At 53.8% G+C, this 16,856-nt stretch overlaps 6 protein-coding genes across 6 annotated transcripts; 3 read left to right on the forward strand and 3 right to left on the reverse strand.

The window, feature by feature from the left end:
* The first annotated feature begins 578 nt into the window (after positions 1 to 578).
* On the forward strand, positions 579 to 3,693 carry LAESUDRAFT_731809 (FAD/NAD(P)-binding domain-containing protein). Its single transcript, XM_040910120.1, has 13 exons — positions 579 to 1,801; positions 1,859 to 1,883; positions 1,939 to 1,978; positions 2,031 to 2,243; positions 2,297 to 2,393; positions 2,445 to 2,483; positions 2,540 to 2,611; positions 2,674 to 2,794; positions 2,851 to 2,957; positions 3,008 to 3,146; positions 3,208 to 3,353; positions 3,409 to 3,453; positions 3,507 to 3,693. Exons 1-13 carry the CDS (start codon positions 988 to 990, stop codon positions 3,554 to 3,556), a joined length of 1,908 nt encoding a protein of 635 aa, XP_040758617.1. The 5' UTR covers positions 579 to 987; the 3' UTR covers positions 3,557 to 3,693.
* Positions 3,694 to 4,148: 455 nt separating this feature from the next.
* On the forward strand, positions 4,149 to 4,967 carry LAESUDRAFT_745636 (cytosine deaminase; the record flags this gene model as incomplete). Its single annotated transcript, XM_040911381.1, has 4 exons — positions 4,149 to 4,198; positions 4,224 to 4,355; positions 4,490 to 4,670; positions 4,737 to 4,967. 4 exons carry the CDS (start codon positions 4,149 to 4,151, stop codon positions 4,770 to 4,772), a joined length of 399 nt encoding a protein of 132 aa, XP_040758618.1. The 3' UTR covers positions 4,773 to 4,967.
* Positions 4,968 to 5,398: 431 nt separating this feature from the next.
* Positions 5,399 to 6,170, reverse strand: LAESUDRAFT_764197 (uncharacterized protein; the record flags this gene model as incomplete). Its single annotated transcript, XM_040913396.1, has 3 exons — positions 5,399 to 5,463; positions 5,541 to 5,835; positions 5,895 to 6,170. The coding sequence occupies 3 exons, from the start codon at positions 6,168 to 6,170 to the stop codon at positions 5,399 to 5,401; spliced, it is 636 nt and encodes a 211-aa protein (XP_040758619.1).
* Positions 6,171 to 8,483: 2,313 nt separating this feature from the next.
* Positions 8,484 to 11,262, forward strand: LAESUDRAFT_731813 (haloacid dehalogenase). Its single transcript, XM_040910121.1, has 7 exons — positions 8,484 to 8,999; positions 9,053 to 9,101; positions 10,301 to 10,358; positions 10,501 to 10,603; positions 10,658 to 10,752; positions 10,808 to 10,872; positions 10,931 to 11,262. Exons 1-7 carry the CDS (start codon positions 8,819 to 8,821, stop codon positions 11,193 to 11,195), a joined length of 816 nt encoding a protein of 271 aa, XP_040758620.1. The 5' UTR covers positions 8,484 to 8,818; the 3' UTR covers positions 11,196 to 11,262.
* An 895-nt stretch (positions 11,263 to 12,157) lies between these two features.
* LAESUDRAFT_665067 (haloacid dehalogenase) lies at positions 12,158 to 13,368 on the reverse strand (the record flags this gene model as incomplete). Its single annotated transcript, XM_040905164.1, has 7 exons — positions 12,158 to 12,434; positions 12,499 to 12,563; positions 12,633 to 12,727; positions 12,787 to 12,889; positions 12,989 to 13,046; positions 13,120 to 13,168; positions 13,245 to 13,368. 7 exons carry the CDS (start codon positions 13,366 to 13,368, stop codon positions 12,158 to 12,160), a joined length of 771 nt encoding a protein of 256 aa, XP_040758621.1.
* Positions 13,369 to 14,106: 738 nt separating this feature from the next.
* LAESUDRAFT_521646 (uncharacterized protein) lies at positions 14,107 to 16,373 on the reverse strand. Its single transcript, XM_040902792.1, has 11 exons — positions 16,076 to 16,373; positions 15,838 to 16,014; positions 15,623 to 15,780; positions 15,479 to 15,566; positions 15,169 to 15,406; positions 15,062 to 15,111; positions 14,935 to 14,999; positions 14,706 to 14,875; positions 14,587 to 14,654; positions 14,254 to 14,532; positions 14,107 to 14,193 (listed from the first exon to the last, which is right to left on the reverse strand). Exons 1-11 carry the CDS (start codon positions 16,211 to 16,213, stop codon positions 14,170 to 14,172), a joined length of 1,455 nt encoding a protein of 484 aa, XP_040758622.1. The 5' UTR covers positions 16,214 to 16,373; the 3' UTR covers positions 14,107 to 14,169.
* Positions 16,374 to 16,856: the final 483 nt, after the last annotated feature.

Here is a 16,856-nt window from a genome sequence, read left to right on the forward strand (position 1 = left end):
TCTTGCTCAGTGCAAGGTTTCTCTCGGGCACAAATGTAAGCAGAAGCTCATCACTACCGCTTAGGCTTGCTGTACAAAGCTACTGTATCAGCATAAGGCATGCACCAAGATCAGAACGCTCCCTTGCCTGTGCATTTATTCGGAGAGAAAATCGATACTCGAGACAAATGATCTCAAAGTAATACTGGCAGCATAGGTGCTCTTTCCTGCTTCGTGCCATCTCTCCGACATTTCCGAATCGGACCATGGTAGCCCATCCGAAAAGCGGCGGTGACGATTCGCGAGTGGCTAGGATTGAGCACCGCATAATCGTCCTTACCACGGCGCGTACGGCGCGTTTGATGTGCCGACTTGTTATGCAGAAATGTCAGGTGAGCATGCAAAGATCGCATAAACAGTCGCATCTATCTGTACAGACGTACCAGAGTCTACTTTGCGGGGTTCCTTGCTCGCCTAGCTGCGCTCAGGTTGATTGCTCCTATTACTGGCCGCAGTTCGGCATGCCTAGTTCATCGCCTGAAGCATCATCAAGATTTGCCCAGCTGATCAGCTGGTCCTTGAGTTGATGACTGACGTTCTCCGAAGTCGCTCTTGACTTGACTTAACCTACCGAAGTCTGTAGCGGGCGGTTGGGAGCATCTCCGCTCTCAAAGCGCGAAATGTCCATACATCACAGTCAATGATCTCGTTCCATCAAGTCAAGAAACTTCAGTAGAGCGCGACGGCCTAGCGCGTCATGCTCATGACCGCGATGCATAGTCCCGTGAACGACTAGCGCGGCAAGGATCGTGGGAAGTTCATGTTCACAAGAACGCATCTCATCGTCATTTGACTCTTGGAACGATCAGCTGCTCAGCCTGCTTCCGCTTTGATGTGTCTGCACTGGATGATCTTTGGGTGGCCGTCGTCTCGCTTATCGGCACCTCCAGCGGCGATGGAATATAAGAGTGTTTGGACACGTTAGAACAACCCACTACTACGCTCGCCATGGCCGCCGCAGTCGCACCTCTCATGCCCGCTTTTACTACGTTCGACAAACTGGATGCTCCTCTCCAGCCTATTGTTGATGCACAGAAGGCTGTTCATGGTACTGACACGTTGAAGCCCACTCTGCCGACCCTTGACAGGTTGGGTGCTTCTGTGCCTGACTCGGACATTGACGTCGAGAAGATCGCGTCTGAGTGGTTCAAGTCCTTCACCGATTATGTATTAGCCGGTGATGTCGATGGCATCATGGGTCTCTTCCTTGATGATGGCTGGTGGCGCGACCTACTTGCTCTTACCTGGGAGTTCCGCACCTTTCACGGCGTGAGCAAGATCAAGAAGTTTCTGCAGGACCAACTGCCCGTCATGAAGTTGTCCTTACTCAAGCTACGCGATGGCAATACCGTATTAAGGACGCCGTACCCTGATCTCGCATGGATCCAAGCATTCTTCGACTTCGACACCGAGGTCGGCATCGGGCTCGGAATATTCCGCCTGGTACCGACTGCCGATGGGACGTGGAAGGCGTTCACAATGTATACCAACCTCGAGGACCTGAAGGGCTTCCCGGAGAAGATCGGCTTCAACCGTGAGTTCCTGCCCAACCATGGCAAGTGGAAGGACCAGCGGGAGCGGGAGCGGTCTTTCGCCGACGGGGACCCTCAGGTCATCGTTATTGGCGGTGGACAGAGTGGCCTTGACGTCGCAGCGCGGTTGAAGCACTTGGACGTTCCGACACTGGTCATCGAGAGACAAAACCGTATCGGTGACCAGTGGAGAACGCGCTATGAGGCTCTTTGCCTGCACGACCCCGTTTGTACGTCAATCTTCCTCTCCCTTACTTGCATCACACAGCTCACGAGACGTGCAACAGGGTACGACCACCTCCCATACATGCCGTGAGATCGTCTTAGATCGCCTTTGTGTATCATCTCATTCACGGTGACGACATAGATTCCCGCCGTCATGGCCGGTGTACACGCCAGCGCAGAAGGTCAATATAGGTTTCTCAGGAACGTACCAGGCACTCACGTATATATCCATAGCTGGCAAATTGGCTCGAGTATTATGCCGAGGCCATGGAGCTGAACGTCTGGACATCGTCCGAGGTTTCGAACGTCAGAAAGGACGATGACGGCAAGTGGAGCGTCACTGTGCGCAAGGGAGATGGAACCGAGCGCACGTTCCACGTCGACCATGTCATCATGGCAGTTGGCTTTGGTGGTGGCGTGCCAAAGGTCCCCGATATCCCTGGACGGGTAGGTACTTGTGCTGTATGTCTAATGTGCATCATTGATGTTTGCTTTCGTAGGATGAGTTCCAAGGCCAGGTCCTTCACTCAACGGAGCACAGGTCTGCGAAGGATCACCTAGGAAAGAAGGTCGTCATCGTCGGCGCATGCACTTCAGGTACGCCATTGCTGCATATTCTGGATACACAGCACTGATCTTTCGGCTCAGCTCACGACATTGCGGCGGACTATGCCGAACACGGTGTCGGTGAGCGTTAGACATGACTTGCTCGTTGAATGTCAACGAACGCCTGTGCGTCATAGATGTCACCTTGTTCCAGCGATCAGCTACCTACGTCATGTCGACGAAGGAAGGCATGCCAAGGCTATTCCGTGGTAAGCCTTCCTCATGAATCCTCAAGCATGAGGGAGGTCCTTACTTCCCATTGGATATGCAGATTTGTATTGGGAGGGCGCTGGTCCAGTGGAGGTCGCTGACCGCGTGCACACGTCAATGCCTGTCTTCATGATGAAAGAAATGCACAAACGCCTCACAAAGGAGATCGCCCAAGCCGACAAGTAAGTGTTAGTCCCTTGCCGCTTGCCGACTACTATCTGACAGGTTTCGCGTTCAGGAATATTCTGGATGGTCTGCAGAAAGTGGGCTTCAGGACCCACTTCGGCGATGACGGCTCTGGGTTCCTCTACTCGGCGATGACGCGCGGAGGTGGCTATTATCTCGGTAAGTCCTTGCCTCAGTTCTCGGTCGACTGTATGCTGATGACATCACAGACGTTGGAACCTGCAAGAAGATTATCAACGGCGAGATCAAGATCAAGAACGACGCACAAATCGAGCGCTTTACCAAGAATGGCCTCAGATTCACGAATGGCACCGAGCTCGAATGCGACGTCGTCCTCTATGCTACCGGGTAAGCCATGAGACGAGTAGAGTTTATTCCGTCCTCAACTGCTGATGCGCGATCAAATCAGGTTCGACGGTGCACAGAAGGCGATCGACAGGCTTGTCGGACCCGAGCTTGCATCCCAGGTGTCGCCCATCTGGAACTTGAATCATGAGGGTGAGCAGCGTGGATCGTGGCGATGGCTCGGCGTGCCCAACCTGTGGTTCATGACCGGTGCGAGTGGACGTGCTTGCTATCATGCTTGTTGTCTCATTCTTTTCGTCTGCAGGAAATTTGTCGATGTGCCGCTTCCATTCCAAACATCTCGCTCTCCGTGAGTTCTACTTTCATTATTTGGACTTCGGATTGCTCACGTTATAACTGCAGAGATCAAAGCAATACAGGAAGGCATCCATGGCAAGCGCTACGCTCCTTGAGAAGATGCGCTACATCATCTTAGACGCCCTTTAAGCTGTAAGCATACAGAAGAAGCGAAACGTAGTTTGAGTTTTTGTAAACCAAGCTGTAGATCCTGTGAAGTTCAAATTAGAAATCTGAAGATCTGAAGCGTCGTGTAAACTGCTCTGTGAAATGTACTCAACGTGAACCCCCCCTCCCCTTGCCCTCTCCGCATTTCCGACACCTCATGAGGGCGACGAATGCTGTAAACGTTTGGGCAGCATAGTCTGCTTTTTGACGCGGGGGTCTTGTCGAGAGGTCGGAATAGTATCCTAATTAAATCAGTTTAGTCGACAACGGAACCAGGGCTCGTCCAAAAAGGGCTACACGCCTGCCTTATATGGTAAGTACCCGGCGCTGCGCAAAGAGATAAGATAAGAACGAATATGCGCTCTGCCAGGCTCTGCCCAGGAGGAACATCAATCATGCCGCCCCCGCCGCTCGAGTCAGATTTTATACTCTCGACGTCCTTCCAGCTTTGTCTCCCCTCTACGCACGACTAGCACCCGGTACCCATGCCTGCCGAGTTGTCTCCCGCAGACGCACTCGGCCTGCACACCGCGCTCGAGAATGCGCAAGAGCTATAGCGAGGGCGGCGTTCCTATCGGCGCGGCCATCGTGTACCACGATGGCGAGGGCGGGGAGGAGCAGCGCGTGCATCGGCCAGGGACATAATCAGCGCGTTCAGGAGGCGTCGCCGATCTTGCATGGCGAGACGGCCGCGTTGAAGGATGCGGGGAGGCTGAAGGCGGAGGTGTATAGGAAGTCTACGATGGTGTGTGTGACGCGACACTGTTTACTCCGGACCTCTGGCTGATTAGGTTGCGTGCCTGTGGTAGTATACCACGTTGAGGTGCGTCGGCTCCAGCTTTTCTTTTGGTGTGAGCAAGACTGATTGAGGAGCCTTGCAGCCCGTGCAGCATGTGCTCCGGCGCCATCCTGCTCTACAAGATCCCGCGGCTTGTGATCGGGGAAAATGTCAACTTCATGGGAGACGAGGACCTCCTGCGGAGCCGCGGCGTGGAAGTGGTCGTCGTGGATGATGCGGAGTGCAAGGAGCTCATGCGTCGGTTTATCGCGGAGAAGCCAGAGGTCAGGATAAATGGCATTATCCGTCCATAGCTGTGATGTGCTGAAGCGCGTTCTTTGCACTCTTAGGAATGGTACGAGGACATTGGCGAGATTCCGCCATGAGACGGCAATAAGATGGAATATTTAGGCGTTTGCAGGGACGGGAGATGGAGATTGTAGACGACGAGTGTTTGAAGGATGCGTGTATCTCTTTCGTCGTGCGTCCTTACTACAATTCCTTCGCAGCTCCTCTGTCCGTAGGCGAAACTGTACCAGCCATGCTAAACAGGCAGTGCAATCAAGCAATAGGAAAGTCAGATCATTTATAATCCGGTCTTCGTCCTGCGCCTTGGACATAGTTTTGAACAGCACGATATCATGCTTGCGCTATCGATTCCCTCATGGATGAGGCATACATAGGCTCATAAATCAGCCTTCGTACAGGAAGACACACTCGTTCCTTATACTCAGGCTGAGATCGTAACTCGAGGTCCAAAGGGAAGACCCCCCCGTGGGAACGCGGAGTTTCAACGTGCCGACGGCAATTCGACGCTGGAAGCTTTGGCACTGGTCGGACACACCACGTGATCGCGTTGTACAGAACGCGTCTGTAAAGGGCGTTGTGCGTAGATCGTGTACCTCTCTTGTATTTTAGCGATGTCGTCCCAAGAAACAAGTGCACTACAAAGTGCGAATCCAGATGATGAACAAATAAGCAGAGAAAGCCCCCCTTTCTCTTCCTCTGCCCATCAAAGTGGCCCATACCACTCCCCAGACTCCAGGCCCTTTCCACTCGCCAGTCCCTTTTCGACGGCTTCTCACCAGCATACAGCATACTATGGGCAGTACAGTCCAATATTTTCAGGCTATGGCTCCAACGTCCAAACGTACCGTTCGCACGCATCGTCTTGAGAACAGAATAGCTCTCGCGCCAGAGAGGGTTCTCGTCGTCGGGCAAGTGAGTCTCATCAATCATGAACCAGCGGATCAGGTCTTTGAAGCTAGACATCCGCAGGAGCTTCTTCATGCGTTCCCCAGCAAGCATTTGAGGACTCAGAAAAGCGATGCGAATGTCTTCGCCATTCTGCAGCTCGTCGAAAAGATCGCGCTTGTCATAGTACGCGTCGTGGACAGTATCCTCGTTCAGCGTGATCGCGCGCAGCCCGACTCGACGGGCACTCTCGCTCTAGCAAATCCACATATAGTTCTTTATTTCTATGTGTAAATCCAGTGGAGATATCATACCTGCTGTATAGAAAGTAGCTTGGTAGGGACAATGCATAGTGCGATACCCTGCTTGCCGAGTGCTTGAGCAGCGAGTAGAGGGGCCCAGAACACTGTCGTCTTGCCCTGACCTGGTGCAATAACTAGAAAGACGTCGCGCCCTTCGATCATGTCAAGTCCGTGTTTGATCTGGAAATCTCGAGGTTGAGAGATCCCGCACTTTCGAGAGAACAGCTCAGCAAGCCATTCAGCATTAATTTGAGGGTCGCCGAGAGAAGACTGAGCAAGTTCTGACATGATCACTACTTTTGACAGGATTTTGACAGAATGAATGCGTGAATGAACGTGCCAGTGTCGAGCGACATAAGGAATATGCAGAAAGACACGCTCAGCCTGAGGCGCGTCCTCTGGTCGCGAGGTCGCGTTGTGGCGGTGGCGGTGGTATGTTTAAACTCAGCGTTCCCACGGGTACACTTCTCACTGGACCCCTAGTTCTTCGCCTCAGCCTAAGGCATACATACATCAACATCGCTCTAATCGACATTAGTTATTTTTGGTGGTAGATTTCGACTTGTAACATGCGCATCATGCTCAGCGTCTAGCTGTATATATGCGCTGAATTTCGAAGGTCTCATGGTGCCTCAATTGAGGTGAGTCTGTAACTCATATCGATAATTCTGCCACTGCGCTGGCGTTGCGTAACCATGGCGCTGTGTAACATTTCATATAGCGTGTGTCGATAATGGGCTCCTTGGCATCATTATCAATCGTAAGTGAGCCGATGGGGTCATCACTTCATTGTGTAGTGTCTAACAGCCTCTAGCACAGTGCAAACCGGTCTTCGACGACCTTTCAATATTTCAAGGATCCAAGCTTCTACCGCCAACATATTTGTTGGGTCTCGATGTGCCATGCATGAATGTCAAGCTCATTATGCACAGTCATCACCGGAAGAGATGTGGGATCGATAGACCGGATGGCACCTAACGTCGACTGCAACTGCGATCGCATGCACGGGCGTGACGTAGGAATCCCCCCTAAATTCTGCCCACATCGCGTTGGGCGGAATTTAACTTCAACATGTGGCAGCGCGCTTCGCGGAGCACAGCCAGCTCGAGGTAAAGTGTGGAAGTTAGTGTGCCATGCGGCCTTTGCATGGAAGCTTGTGCTTTCTGTCGAAGTATCAATGTATCCATATACACGTCCGACCGTCAGATGCCGGGCTTGGATCCAGGGCGCGCAGCGGCGATGAGGTGTATCGCTACTAAGGTGAAGAGACGCCGGGCCGAGGAGCCGACGATCGAGCACCTTTAAATGACGTGATGAACAGCTATACAACGTACGCACATATCTGACCAGGTATATACTAGCCAGGACCGGCACATGATTGGGTGAACAAGCCTAAAGTTCATTAGTTGGAGCCAAGGCAGAGGGCGTGAGTATCGGCTTCTTGGGGCCTCAGGTTCACTTCAGAGCCTAACCATGAATGCATGAAGAGCGAGACGGCATCAGCGCAGCAGAAACATTCGATGTGGCACAGCACCCGCGTCCTCGCAGGGACGAGGCTGGGCTCCATACCTCGCTAGTCCATGGAGATTCACACCGCGCAGCTCGAGCATAGCAGCCGGCCATCCTAGATAAGCTATACGTGGTATCAAAGGCCGGCAAGCTCACCGTTATGCAGCTGGGCATCGTGCCACCATCACAAACCAGGGACGGTGGGCCAGCCCCAGGTGAGACGAGTAAAGAGCGCATTATCGACCGTTTGCTTCTCTCCGATGGCGCATCGGAATTGCCTTCCTGCATTGGCTTAACGAGTTGGGGTTCATTGGGATCCTTACGCGCTGTGAGCGGTGTGTGATTGAAGGGAATGTATATGCCAGAGGTGCCCTAACGGAGAGCAAGAGGGCTCGAGTAGTAACCGGGTGTATCATGCTGTGAGCGCCTTTCATGAGGCCATGTTCCGCGCCGAACGCGTGGTTCTATGAGAATCCGAGCGCATGGGCCATACCAACAGGGTATCTACTGTTGCCACAAGTGCTTGACCAGGTGACCAGATGATACTGCTCGATGGACTCCTGGTAGCGCACGCGTCGACGACGGGAGAAGCTACTGCGATCTTTGGAAGGCGAGCAAGATGATTCCTTACATTGATTGTTCCGGGGAGCTTATTACATACCGACGGTCAGGTGCAGAGCAGACTCGCAGAGCCGGGACCGGGAGAAGGATGCAGTGTGGGATATAGGCTACCGACGCCTCACATGCACAAGACTTTGATTATGTCGTGGAGATAGTGCGTGTTGCCACAGATCCGTCCGAGTCCCGATTTTGGGGAGTAACACACGCCTCCGATCGGAATCAGAGAGAGATTGACGCGTCGTTGACGGTGGCCGCGGTGATATCCCCATTCGAACACGATGGAGGGTCGTCGATCGGTGCGGGTACGGCAGCAATGGCAATAATGGCGGCCGCCGAATCACAGGCTCTCGTGGCGCCGCGCGCTGCGCCTCATTGGTGCGGTATCTGCCGGAGAAGGTTGGCTACCCGATATGGCAGCGAATATGGAACGCTCCGTCAGCGGGAGACTTCTCCGTTCATCTGCCGCGCTGGCAGAGACGTACATGCAGCTAAGCTTGCGTTCTCTGAGGCTATGGCTAATCCGCGGGGTGCCCTCGGCCTCTCGGGCCCGCGCCCGTCTCCGAGGCTTCCCTCCCATGTTAGCTTGCTTTCCGCTTCCATGGGATTCGCGAAAAATACGGTCATTTCGGATCCCTCCTTGCAACTGTTGTTCTCTGCCTAGGCAATTGTCCTTCGGCCTCCGGAAGAAGACCCGTAAGACACGATCTGCTGGCGTTTTGCTTAGAAAGCCCGCCGCGCTTGTGTTACTGCTGTCCTAGTATATAGGACAGCTTGTGGTCGATACCCATAGCTCTCAGCTTTCCAACATGTCCTCCGTCCCATCGCAGCCTTACCTCTCTACTTCCAAACGCTCCACTGGTCCATCCGGGCAAAACCCACTCAAGGATGTTAAGGCATTCGCCTTCGACGTGTGGGGAACCGTCGTCAACTGGCGCAAGGGCGTCGCTGACCAACTACGGGCATTCAACAGTGGCAAGATCGATGACGGTGCGTATCAGCATCTAAAAATAGGCCGCACATTTGACAGACTACGTCGACAGACTGGGACGCTTTCACCGCCGAGTGGAGAGAAAATTATTACGAAATGACGTACGTCGCTCCTTCAATTCTCTTCTCCCGTTTCCATGCGCTCCGCGTCCATGCCCGAATCCCCGAGTGCCCGAGTGTCTTCCGAGCAGTGCTATTTCGTTCCGAGGTGGCCAGTACGGTCGCGAATAATGCCACCTTCTCCGAGGGAGACCGCACATGTGGTTTCGACCCGAGTCCTACCTTCAATTCTCCGAGCGCGCAAGCCCCATCGCTTTCTCCCTTTTACTTCGCTTGCCTAGAGGTCCCATGTGCTCTGTGTTCATGTCCGAATGCCCGAATGTGTTCCGGGTGTTATTGTCTCGTTGACTCGTTCCCTGGGGCGGTCACGTAGGTCATGAGCAATGCCACGGTTATCGAGGAAGATCTGCTATCGATCTCCATTCTTCGGGTTCGATCCTCATGTACGTCTTCGAGCACACGAACCTCAGCGCTTTCTCTCGTGCGCTATTGTTTCTGCTCCTCCCGTCATGGAGCTCAAGGATGGTGAGAGACCTTCCTAACGCCTTATTCGTGCGAGTATTCATCTATCCGCTATGACCGGTTTATAGGTTGATCAGCTCATCGGTAAAGATGAGCAATGCGTCTTCACTTTTCAGCAGTATGCATATCAAGACATCTGCGTCTCTCGTGACGCCCCATTTGAGCCCGAATAATATCGGGCGGAGGGTTACCGCCTGTGTTCTTATTTTGGGACCTCGAAGCGCACAGCACAACAATCACAAGCGATACTGCAAATACCCCAATCCAACCGGCCGACTTGCCTTGCGTGATCTGGTGGCTGCCCCGAGCAATACGAAAGTCCGCACTAGTGATTTCTTGGCCACTTTCATTCCAATAGTTCTGGGGATTGGAGGACCCGAGCGATCCGCGGCCGGCTTATTGCTGCCATAGAGTCGCACCAAGGACGCTCGGGTCCGGATACAACTAGCGCTGTATATGTGTTTGCACCTTTGGCGATTGGGCCACGGCTCGACCTATTCTTTACATCTCCGGGCATTTTTTTCGCCCGATGTCTTCTCTTGATCACCTGACAGTGTTCCGGGCATGCGGACTTGCAGACTCTCTCCGCTGCTTCGCCGAATTGCCTCGGCGCTTGAGAATCACTCGGGTCCCATATACAGCGGGGCGCTGAACACACCTTACCATGCCATCGCCGTGAACGATGGTCAGAGCTGTCACTGACCACTATGCCCACACAGGTTCTCCATCGCGAGCGGCGCGGAGGGCACGATGAACGTCGACGTGATGCACAGACAGGTACGCCGATCGCGATCTTGATTGACTGATCCTGTCTGATCTCGCTCTCTGTGCTCTTCTTTGTCCTGTTCATTTTCGGCGATATTCCGAATGGCGATCTCTCTATTGGCTCGGCCGTCGATATTTCAATCCTCGGATATAGATCCTTGAGAAGATGCTGCAGACGCCCAGGTGGAAGTACCTCGCGTCGCACTGGGACGAGGAGGCGCGTCGGGAGCTTGTGCAGTTCTGGCATCGTGTACCGGGTGCGTTGCGGCCTATCTCTTCCGCTGCGTGGCTGACGAGGCGTTCGCGCGCAGGCTGGCCAGACACCACTGAGGGTTTGTATGGCCTGAAGCGGTACGCGATCATCGGCACGCTCTCGAATGGCAACATCCGCACGCTCGTAGACATGGTGAGCGCTCTGCCACCTCGCTGATGAACTCGAGCTGACCGTCTCTCGCTCGCAGGCAAAGTACGCCGACCTCCCATGGGACGTCATCTTCTCCTCCGAGCTGCTCGGGTCCTACAAGCCGTGCGTCTCCCACCTCACTTTGTCTCTCTCCTTATCCCAACTGACGTTCCGCGCGCAGGAACCCAAAGATGTACCTCGGCGCGCTGCACCATCTCTCCCTGGAGCCACACCAGTGCGCGATGGTCGCCGCGCATATATACGACCTGCGCGCTGCGGCGAGCCACGGGATGAAGACGGTGTTTGTGCGGAGGCCGCAGGAGCCGGACGCGCCGGATGACGTGCGCTCCAAGGCGGACGGTGGGGAGGTCGATGTGTATGCGGAGTCGTTCACTGAGGTTGCGGAGTTGTTGGAGCGGGCGAGGTTGCCGAGCGCGAGTTTGTAGGCGCCGTGCGTGCGTGGTGTGGATCGCGAATTGATTGGCGTGTATATACCAGTAGCGATAAGTCGAGTGGATAATTCAGTTCAAGCGTACCAAGTGACATGAATCTCTTGTCGCGATGCCGTGAGGGTCATTCGAGAACATGCATGCGCAGACACGCCACGTTGCACGGTGTCAACTTTGAAATGGCTCACTGTATTCGAGCAGATTAGAGCGCTTAGGTATCATTTTGGCAGGCGCTGGCAGGAGCTGCGCGCTGGTTTGGACACATTCGACGCTGTTTGATGCGCGTTTTTGTTTCGGTGGTGACATCGGACTTGACGCAGACAGTGTATTCTTTCTGACCTGACAAACTGCATTCTAAGATGGCGGTCTCGCAGGACGTGGCGCGCACCATGGCATCGTTCAAAGTGTAGTCACTAAACGCCCGCATTTTCTTCCATCCTCAAGGGTCGAGTTCACCGAAGCCGCGCGTATTTTCCGAAGCCGATCGACGCTAGGATTTCTGATAAAAAAACACTCGAGATACGCTGGACTATCCTCAATAACACTGTGCAGGAGTTTTGCAGTTCTGGGCAGTACATCTCACCGTCACTAAGTCAACTCGGTCGAGGAGCTCGCGCGGCGCGGTCAACCTGAATACGTTAATTGTTCCGATTCCAGTCGACCTTCGGCCGCTTTCCTGTGAATGTGTGGAGGTTACTCATTTGTCTGGAGTCCGAGGAGGGTACATCGATCGAAGGATTGGAGGAAATACCGGTCCTGGCGACCGATTGGTCATCTGCTCACATCCGAGTCGGAACTCACGCTGGTACGACTAGCGGTTTATCACTCAGATTCATCTGGTCTACAAGTTGTTGCCGGGATCACGGGAGTCACCGAATAACGCTCTTAGTCCGAGACGGCAGCAGAGATATTGACCGTGTCACAATCTAACGTACACAATCTCATCGTTTGTGTACACTTCACTGCCATACTTGCTTGTCCGCCTCTTCCTTCCTCGCCTCCGCTAATATGTCCGCCACCTCCGTGAACGACCCCGCCACCACGTCCACCTCGCCGCCCTCCGCTTTCGTCCGCACGTCCGGCGGGCTGTCTGGCTCCCGCGGGCGGCGCACGAACACCGTCTTCATCCCGTGGCTCGCCGCCGCGCGGAGATCGTATATGTGTGCGGCGACCATCGCGCATTGGTGTGGCTCCAGGGACAGGTGGTGGAGCGCGCCGAGGTACATCTTGGGGTTTCTGTGTGGGAGAGTGAGCGGGATGAGGGGAATGAAGAGAGAGAGAGGGAGGGGAGAGGACGTACGGTTTGTAGGAGCCGAGGAGCTCGCCGGAGAATATGACGTCCCAAGGAAGGTCCGCGTACTTGGCCTATGTGATACAACGACGCATGTCAATCATCTTTGTCGCCTGCTGCAAGCACGCCTCTGAACTGCTCACCATGTCGACGAGCAGGCGAACATTTCCGTTGGACAACGTGCCGATGATGGCATGCTTCTTCAATGCGTACAGGCCTGCAGTCGTGTCCGGCCATCCTGTAATCGTGCAACATATGTATATGAGAGGCAGAATAATTAAACAAGCTGTGCGTTACCCTTGGTTCGGTGCCAGGCCATAACCAGCTCCGCGCGCTCGACGCCGTCCCAGAGCGGCGCGAGGTGCGCCCAGCGGGGTGTCTGCAGCATGGAGTCCAAGATCTGGGATTTAAATATGTCATGTAGAGGCGGTGTACGGTAATCAAAGAGGACGCGATCAGATCGATCGTGCTATGTGAGCACCCAGATCAAGAGACTCACTTGGCGATGCATCTCATCGACGTTCGATGGTCCGGGACCGCCTCTCGCAACCTGTCCGCTGCAGCACCGTCGTCGACGAGCATCAGCATATATGCAATCCTTAGAGTATACTAGGACCGTAACAAACGCACGTCAATCTATAATACCCCTGTCTCCACTCCTCCGCGAATGCCTCCCAATCTGCACATATACGGCGTAAATCGTGAGGGCCCGGCGTGCGGAGCTGGGCACTTAAGAGGGTACCGACCAGCTACACTGCCGTCTACACCATCCTTGGCGTGTCGGCCCAGTTCCGCCGCGACGCTGCTGCGCCAATCGACCACTGTGCCAAAGACGTCGAAGACAAACGCTTGCACGCCTCTCAGCGGATTTGGCGGCATCGTTATGGGAGCTTGGCAGGAGTGAGAGAGCTCAGATGAGCAGATTAGACAACACCTTTGTGTACCGGAAGTGATTTATGCGGCAGTCTTGGGTATGGCGTCATCAAGCGGTATAAGCACCGGAGTAAAAATAAACAAGAAGATATACACTGAGCGGGAGTCGAATCCGCGCCGCGCCGCTTGCTACGCTCAAGGCTTATCGTATGGTTGCCGAGTTGCCGTTGTTTGTAGCTGATTAGTCCCTGGGGGCTGAGCAGTCCCTGTTGCCATATTATCGGATTTCCAAAGATGGAAGGCAAGCATGATACCGTTTCACCATCAGTGTTCAACCCATAGATAGGTTTGTTTTTCCATATTGGTTATCTTATAACAGAATAATAACAATTTAAAAAAAGCACACATAGTCATATCGGTATTATGCCGCCTGCGTATCTCCAGGAAGTGTGAGTCGATCGAGTAAAACCAAGCGATTGTATGCGGGAGACAAGGCCGCCACATGACGGGCCGTGAAGTCATCCAACTTGACAAGCTGTGTGGAGATATAGATGCCCTAGAGCTGCACGGTGAGAACACTGTGGCTACAGCGTTCCTTCGATTCGCAGCGAGTCGCAAGCCTGTGACGAGAATTGTACGTCCACAACGTGCCATCCTCAGCCGTTTAGTACAACGCCTGTAAATACAAGACCTCCGTAACTTGAAGGACAATATCAGAAATCAATAGGTGTCACTTATATGATTGGTACTTCGAAGAACAAAGTCCGACTACGAAGGTGTCGCCAAATTCCGCTGTCGCTGACAGCCTCAAGCACTATTACCAAAGTCCTTCTGCAACCGTGAACAGCGTGAGCAAAAGCTGGACGGCGATGCAACGTGGGCGATACGCACCTGGAACAGCTCGAACGTCTTCGAGAACAGCGTGATGCTCTTTCCCGCCTCAAAGAGGTCGAACAGCGAGGCATCCGCGCTTGCGGTGATGTTGAGCCCACCCTCGAGGTTTACGTCCCCTCCGAACCCGGAAGCGCTCGCTGTGGTGTTACTCCAGTTGGAAGCGGTGGAGGCGCCTGCGTCGTCCTGCAGGGAGAGGATCGCGATGGCGAAGGCGTCGAGGGCGAGCCTGATGGTGGCATCTGCGGTGCCATCGAGGACATTGATACCGAAAAAGATCTGTTGGGTGACGTTTAGAGCGCAATGCGGGTAAGAAGGAAGGAGAAAGCGTACGCTGGGTGTTAGTTGGGGTGTGATCGTTAGTTCAGCTGTGGAGTTTGGACCTGAGATGACGTTGACATCTGCGCCAACATAAGCCTTTGCATCAGTCTGTTATGGTGGTCACAACTCACTGGAGTACCCTGCACTAACGTTCGCACTGGAGATATCACTGGCAGACGACGGGAAGTACAGTTCCGCATTATTGATATCGTAGTTGAAGTCGATGTCCATGTCCAGACCGACAGCGAGCGCTACGGTGGCTTCGGCGGAAACCTGGAACGTCGGGCCTATGCTCAGGATCCTAGAGACAACTTCACGTCAGCCAAGTCAAAGCAGGTGAACGTATGAGATGTGACTTGCCCGGGGATGTCTAATCCCGGGATACCGACCTGGAAGAGCTGGATTGCACCGGTATCAAAGATAGCCTATGGATAACACGTCTCCTCAGTACGGAGACCGGGAAAACAGCGTTAAGAGATCTGCGCACCGTCGCTTGGCTATCCACGCTCAACGTCCCAGTGATCGAGCCGTTCATACCTGCACAATCGAAACCGACCATGAGTACCTTTTACACACTTTCATCGGCGCACACACCAGTAAACAGCTCAAACCCGGTCAAGTCGGGCGGGACGACGCTTCCAGCGATCACGATGCCGTACTGCAGCTGCACATCCACGTTCGAGTCTACCATCAAGTCGACGTTCCCACTGACGGTGACGGAGGGATCGGAGTCGCCACTGATGATGCTCGCGGAGGAGAGCGTGCCGTTGAAGAGTGTGCTCGTGTTGCTGGCGTGGACGACAGCCGTGGTAGATATGTCATTGTAGTCGAACTTAATGGGTCATAAACAGAGCATGTCCGGCCGTCAGCTCGGTGAGGGACTGGAAATCGTGACGGAGCCTACACTGAGAAGCCGTTTTTGGATCGCAGACGATGAATCCACGTTAGAGTTGGGGATACCCCCTTGGAAGACGAACGTAACATTCCCGTTCCTATATTGTTAGGTGTTCACGTTGATTTTTTAATTATCAGAATATTTCACGCGTACCGAGATGGGTCGATCGCACTGAATGTTGTATCCAAGCTGATTCCTTTGACGATGGGCATCGTTTCGCGGCGAAAGAGCCTACTTCGCCGCACGAAAGCGGTCGTCTGGTTTTCATGATCCCAAATTGCCGCAACTCTTGCGAAAGGCATTTGCGTGCACTGTGCTCACTTCAGCTATTCCAAGCAGAGCATCACATGAACTAGATAAGGACGAACGTTCTCGGGTAACCTAACGATAGTATCGACCGCGCCTCCTTGTAGTAGATGAGAGCAGCCAGAGGTGGTGTTTGTGCATACCGCGCGGATATCTTGTGCTGTGCTATTCGCGTCGCAGTCCAGGATCTCCCATTCCGCTGCTTGTGTGAGGTCAGAGATGGCCGTGGATGAGCCGGACTACCGATAGCATGCGGCATAAGTGCTTTTTGAAGGTGGACAGATCGGATTGGCTACTTACGATGAACACCGAGCCGGAGACGGGCCCGTCGACGTCGTAGGAGCATGTGCCGTCAAGGCATGGCTGAGTCCAGTCGTTGGAGGCAAGAGCCCATAAAGGAAGGAATGTTGCCAAGTATAGCAGAGCGAATTCGCGCATGGCTCAGAATTTCAAACGAGCTACTGATCCACGATCTAGTAAACCGTCTCAAAGGGCGAGCCGAAGGAGACCAATAAGCAGGACTTAGTAACGAAACGAACGAAGCAGCCCTGCCGCCAGAAACAAGAAGGAACGAGGGGGAAAAGAAGGAACGAAGGTTAAGATTGCTTCTCACAGCGAACTTGCCTGGCCTTATGAGTGCCTTGACGCTATGGATCATTCGCACACGGGCTGTCGAGAGTGCCATGGAAATCGAGTGCTGTCCTTGGCAGATCAATTGCATGGTGAGGTCGCTGGTTGGCTGTGCGCATCGTTCGGTAGTCATGCAGATCTGATGGAAGGCGCTATTCTCGAGACACTGGGTATCGGGCCACTGGCCCGCGGGGAAATGGTCGTACACATTCTCGGTGGGCGTTTTGAGTAGCATAGAACACACGCAGAGAATCTTGAGGTCAATATGGAGGAGAAGTTATGTCGGCTTGGGACTTGCGACACGATCATAAACGGCATTGTGCCTTGGCGCCAGTACATGTAGCAGAAGCGATGAGAACAAGAGCCATATTTGCCGATGCAGTCCGTGTGGAACATGATGGGAGTGTTCGTTGCATGCTTTTAGGCGCCTGACCTTTTCAGCTATCACGAG

Source organism: Laetiporus sulphureus, assembly GCF_001632365.1.
Source record: "Laetiporus sulphureus 93-53 unplaced genomic scaffold LAESUscaffold_70, whole genome shotgun sequence".
Taxonomy (NCBI): domain Eukaryota; kingdom Fungi; phylum Basidiomycota; class Agaricomycetes; order Polyporales; family Laetiporaceae; genus Laetiporus; species Laetiporus sulphureus.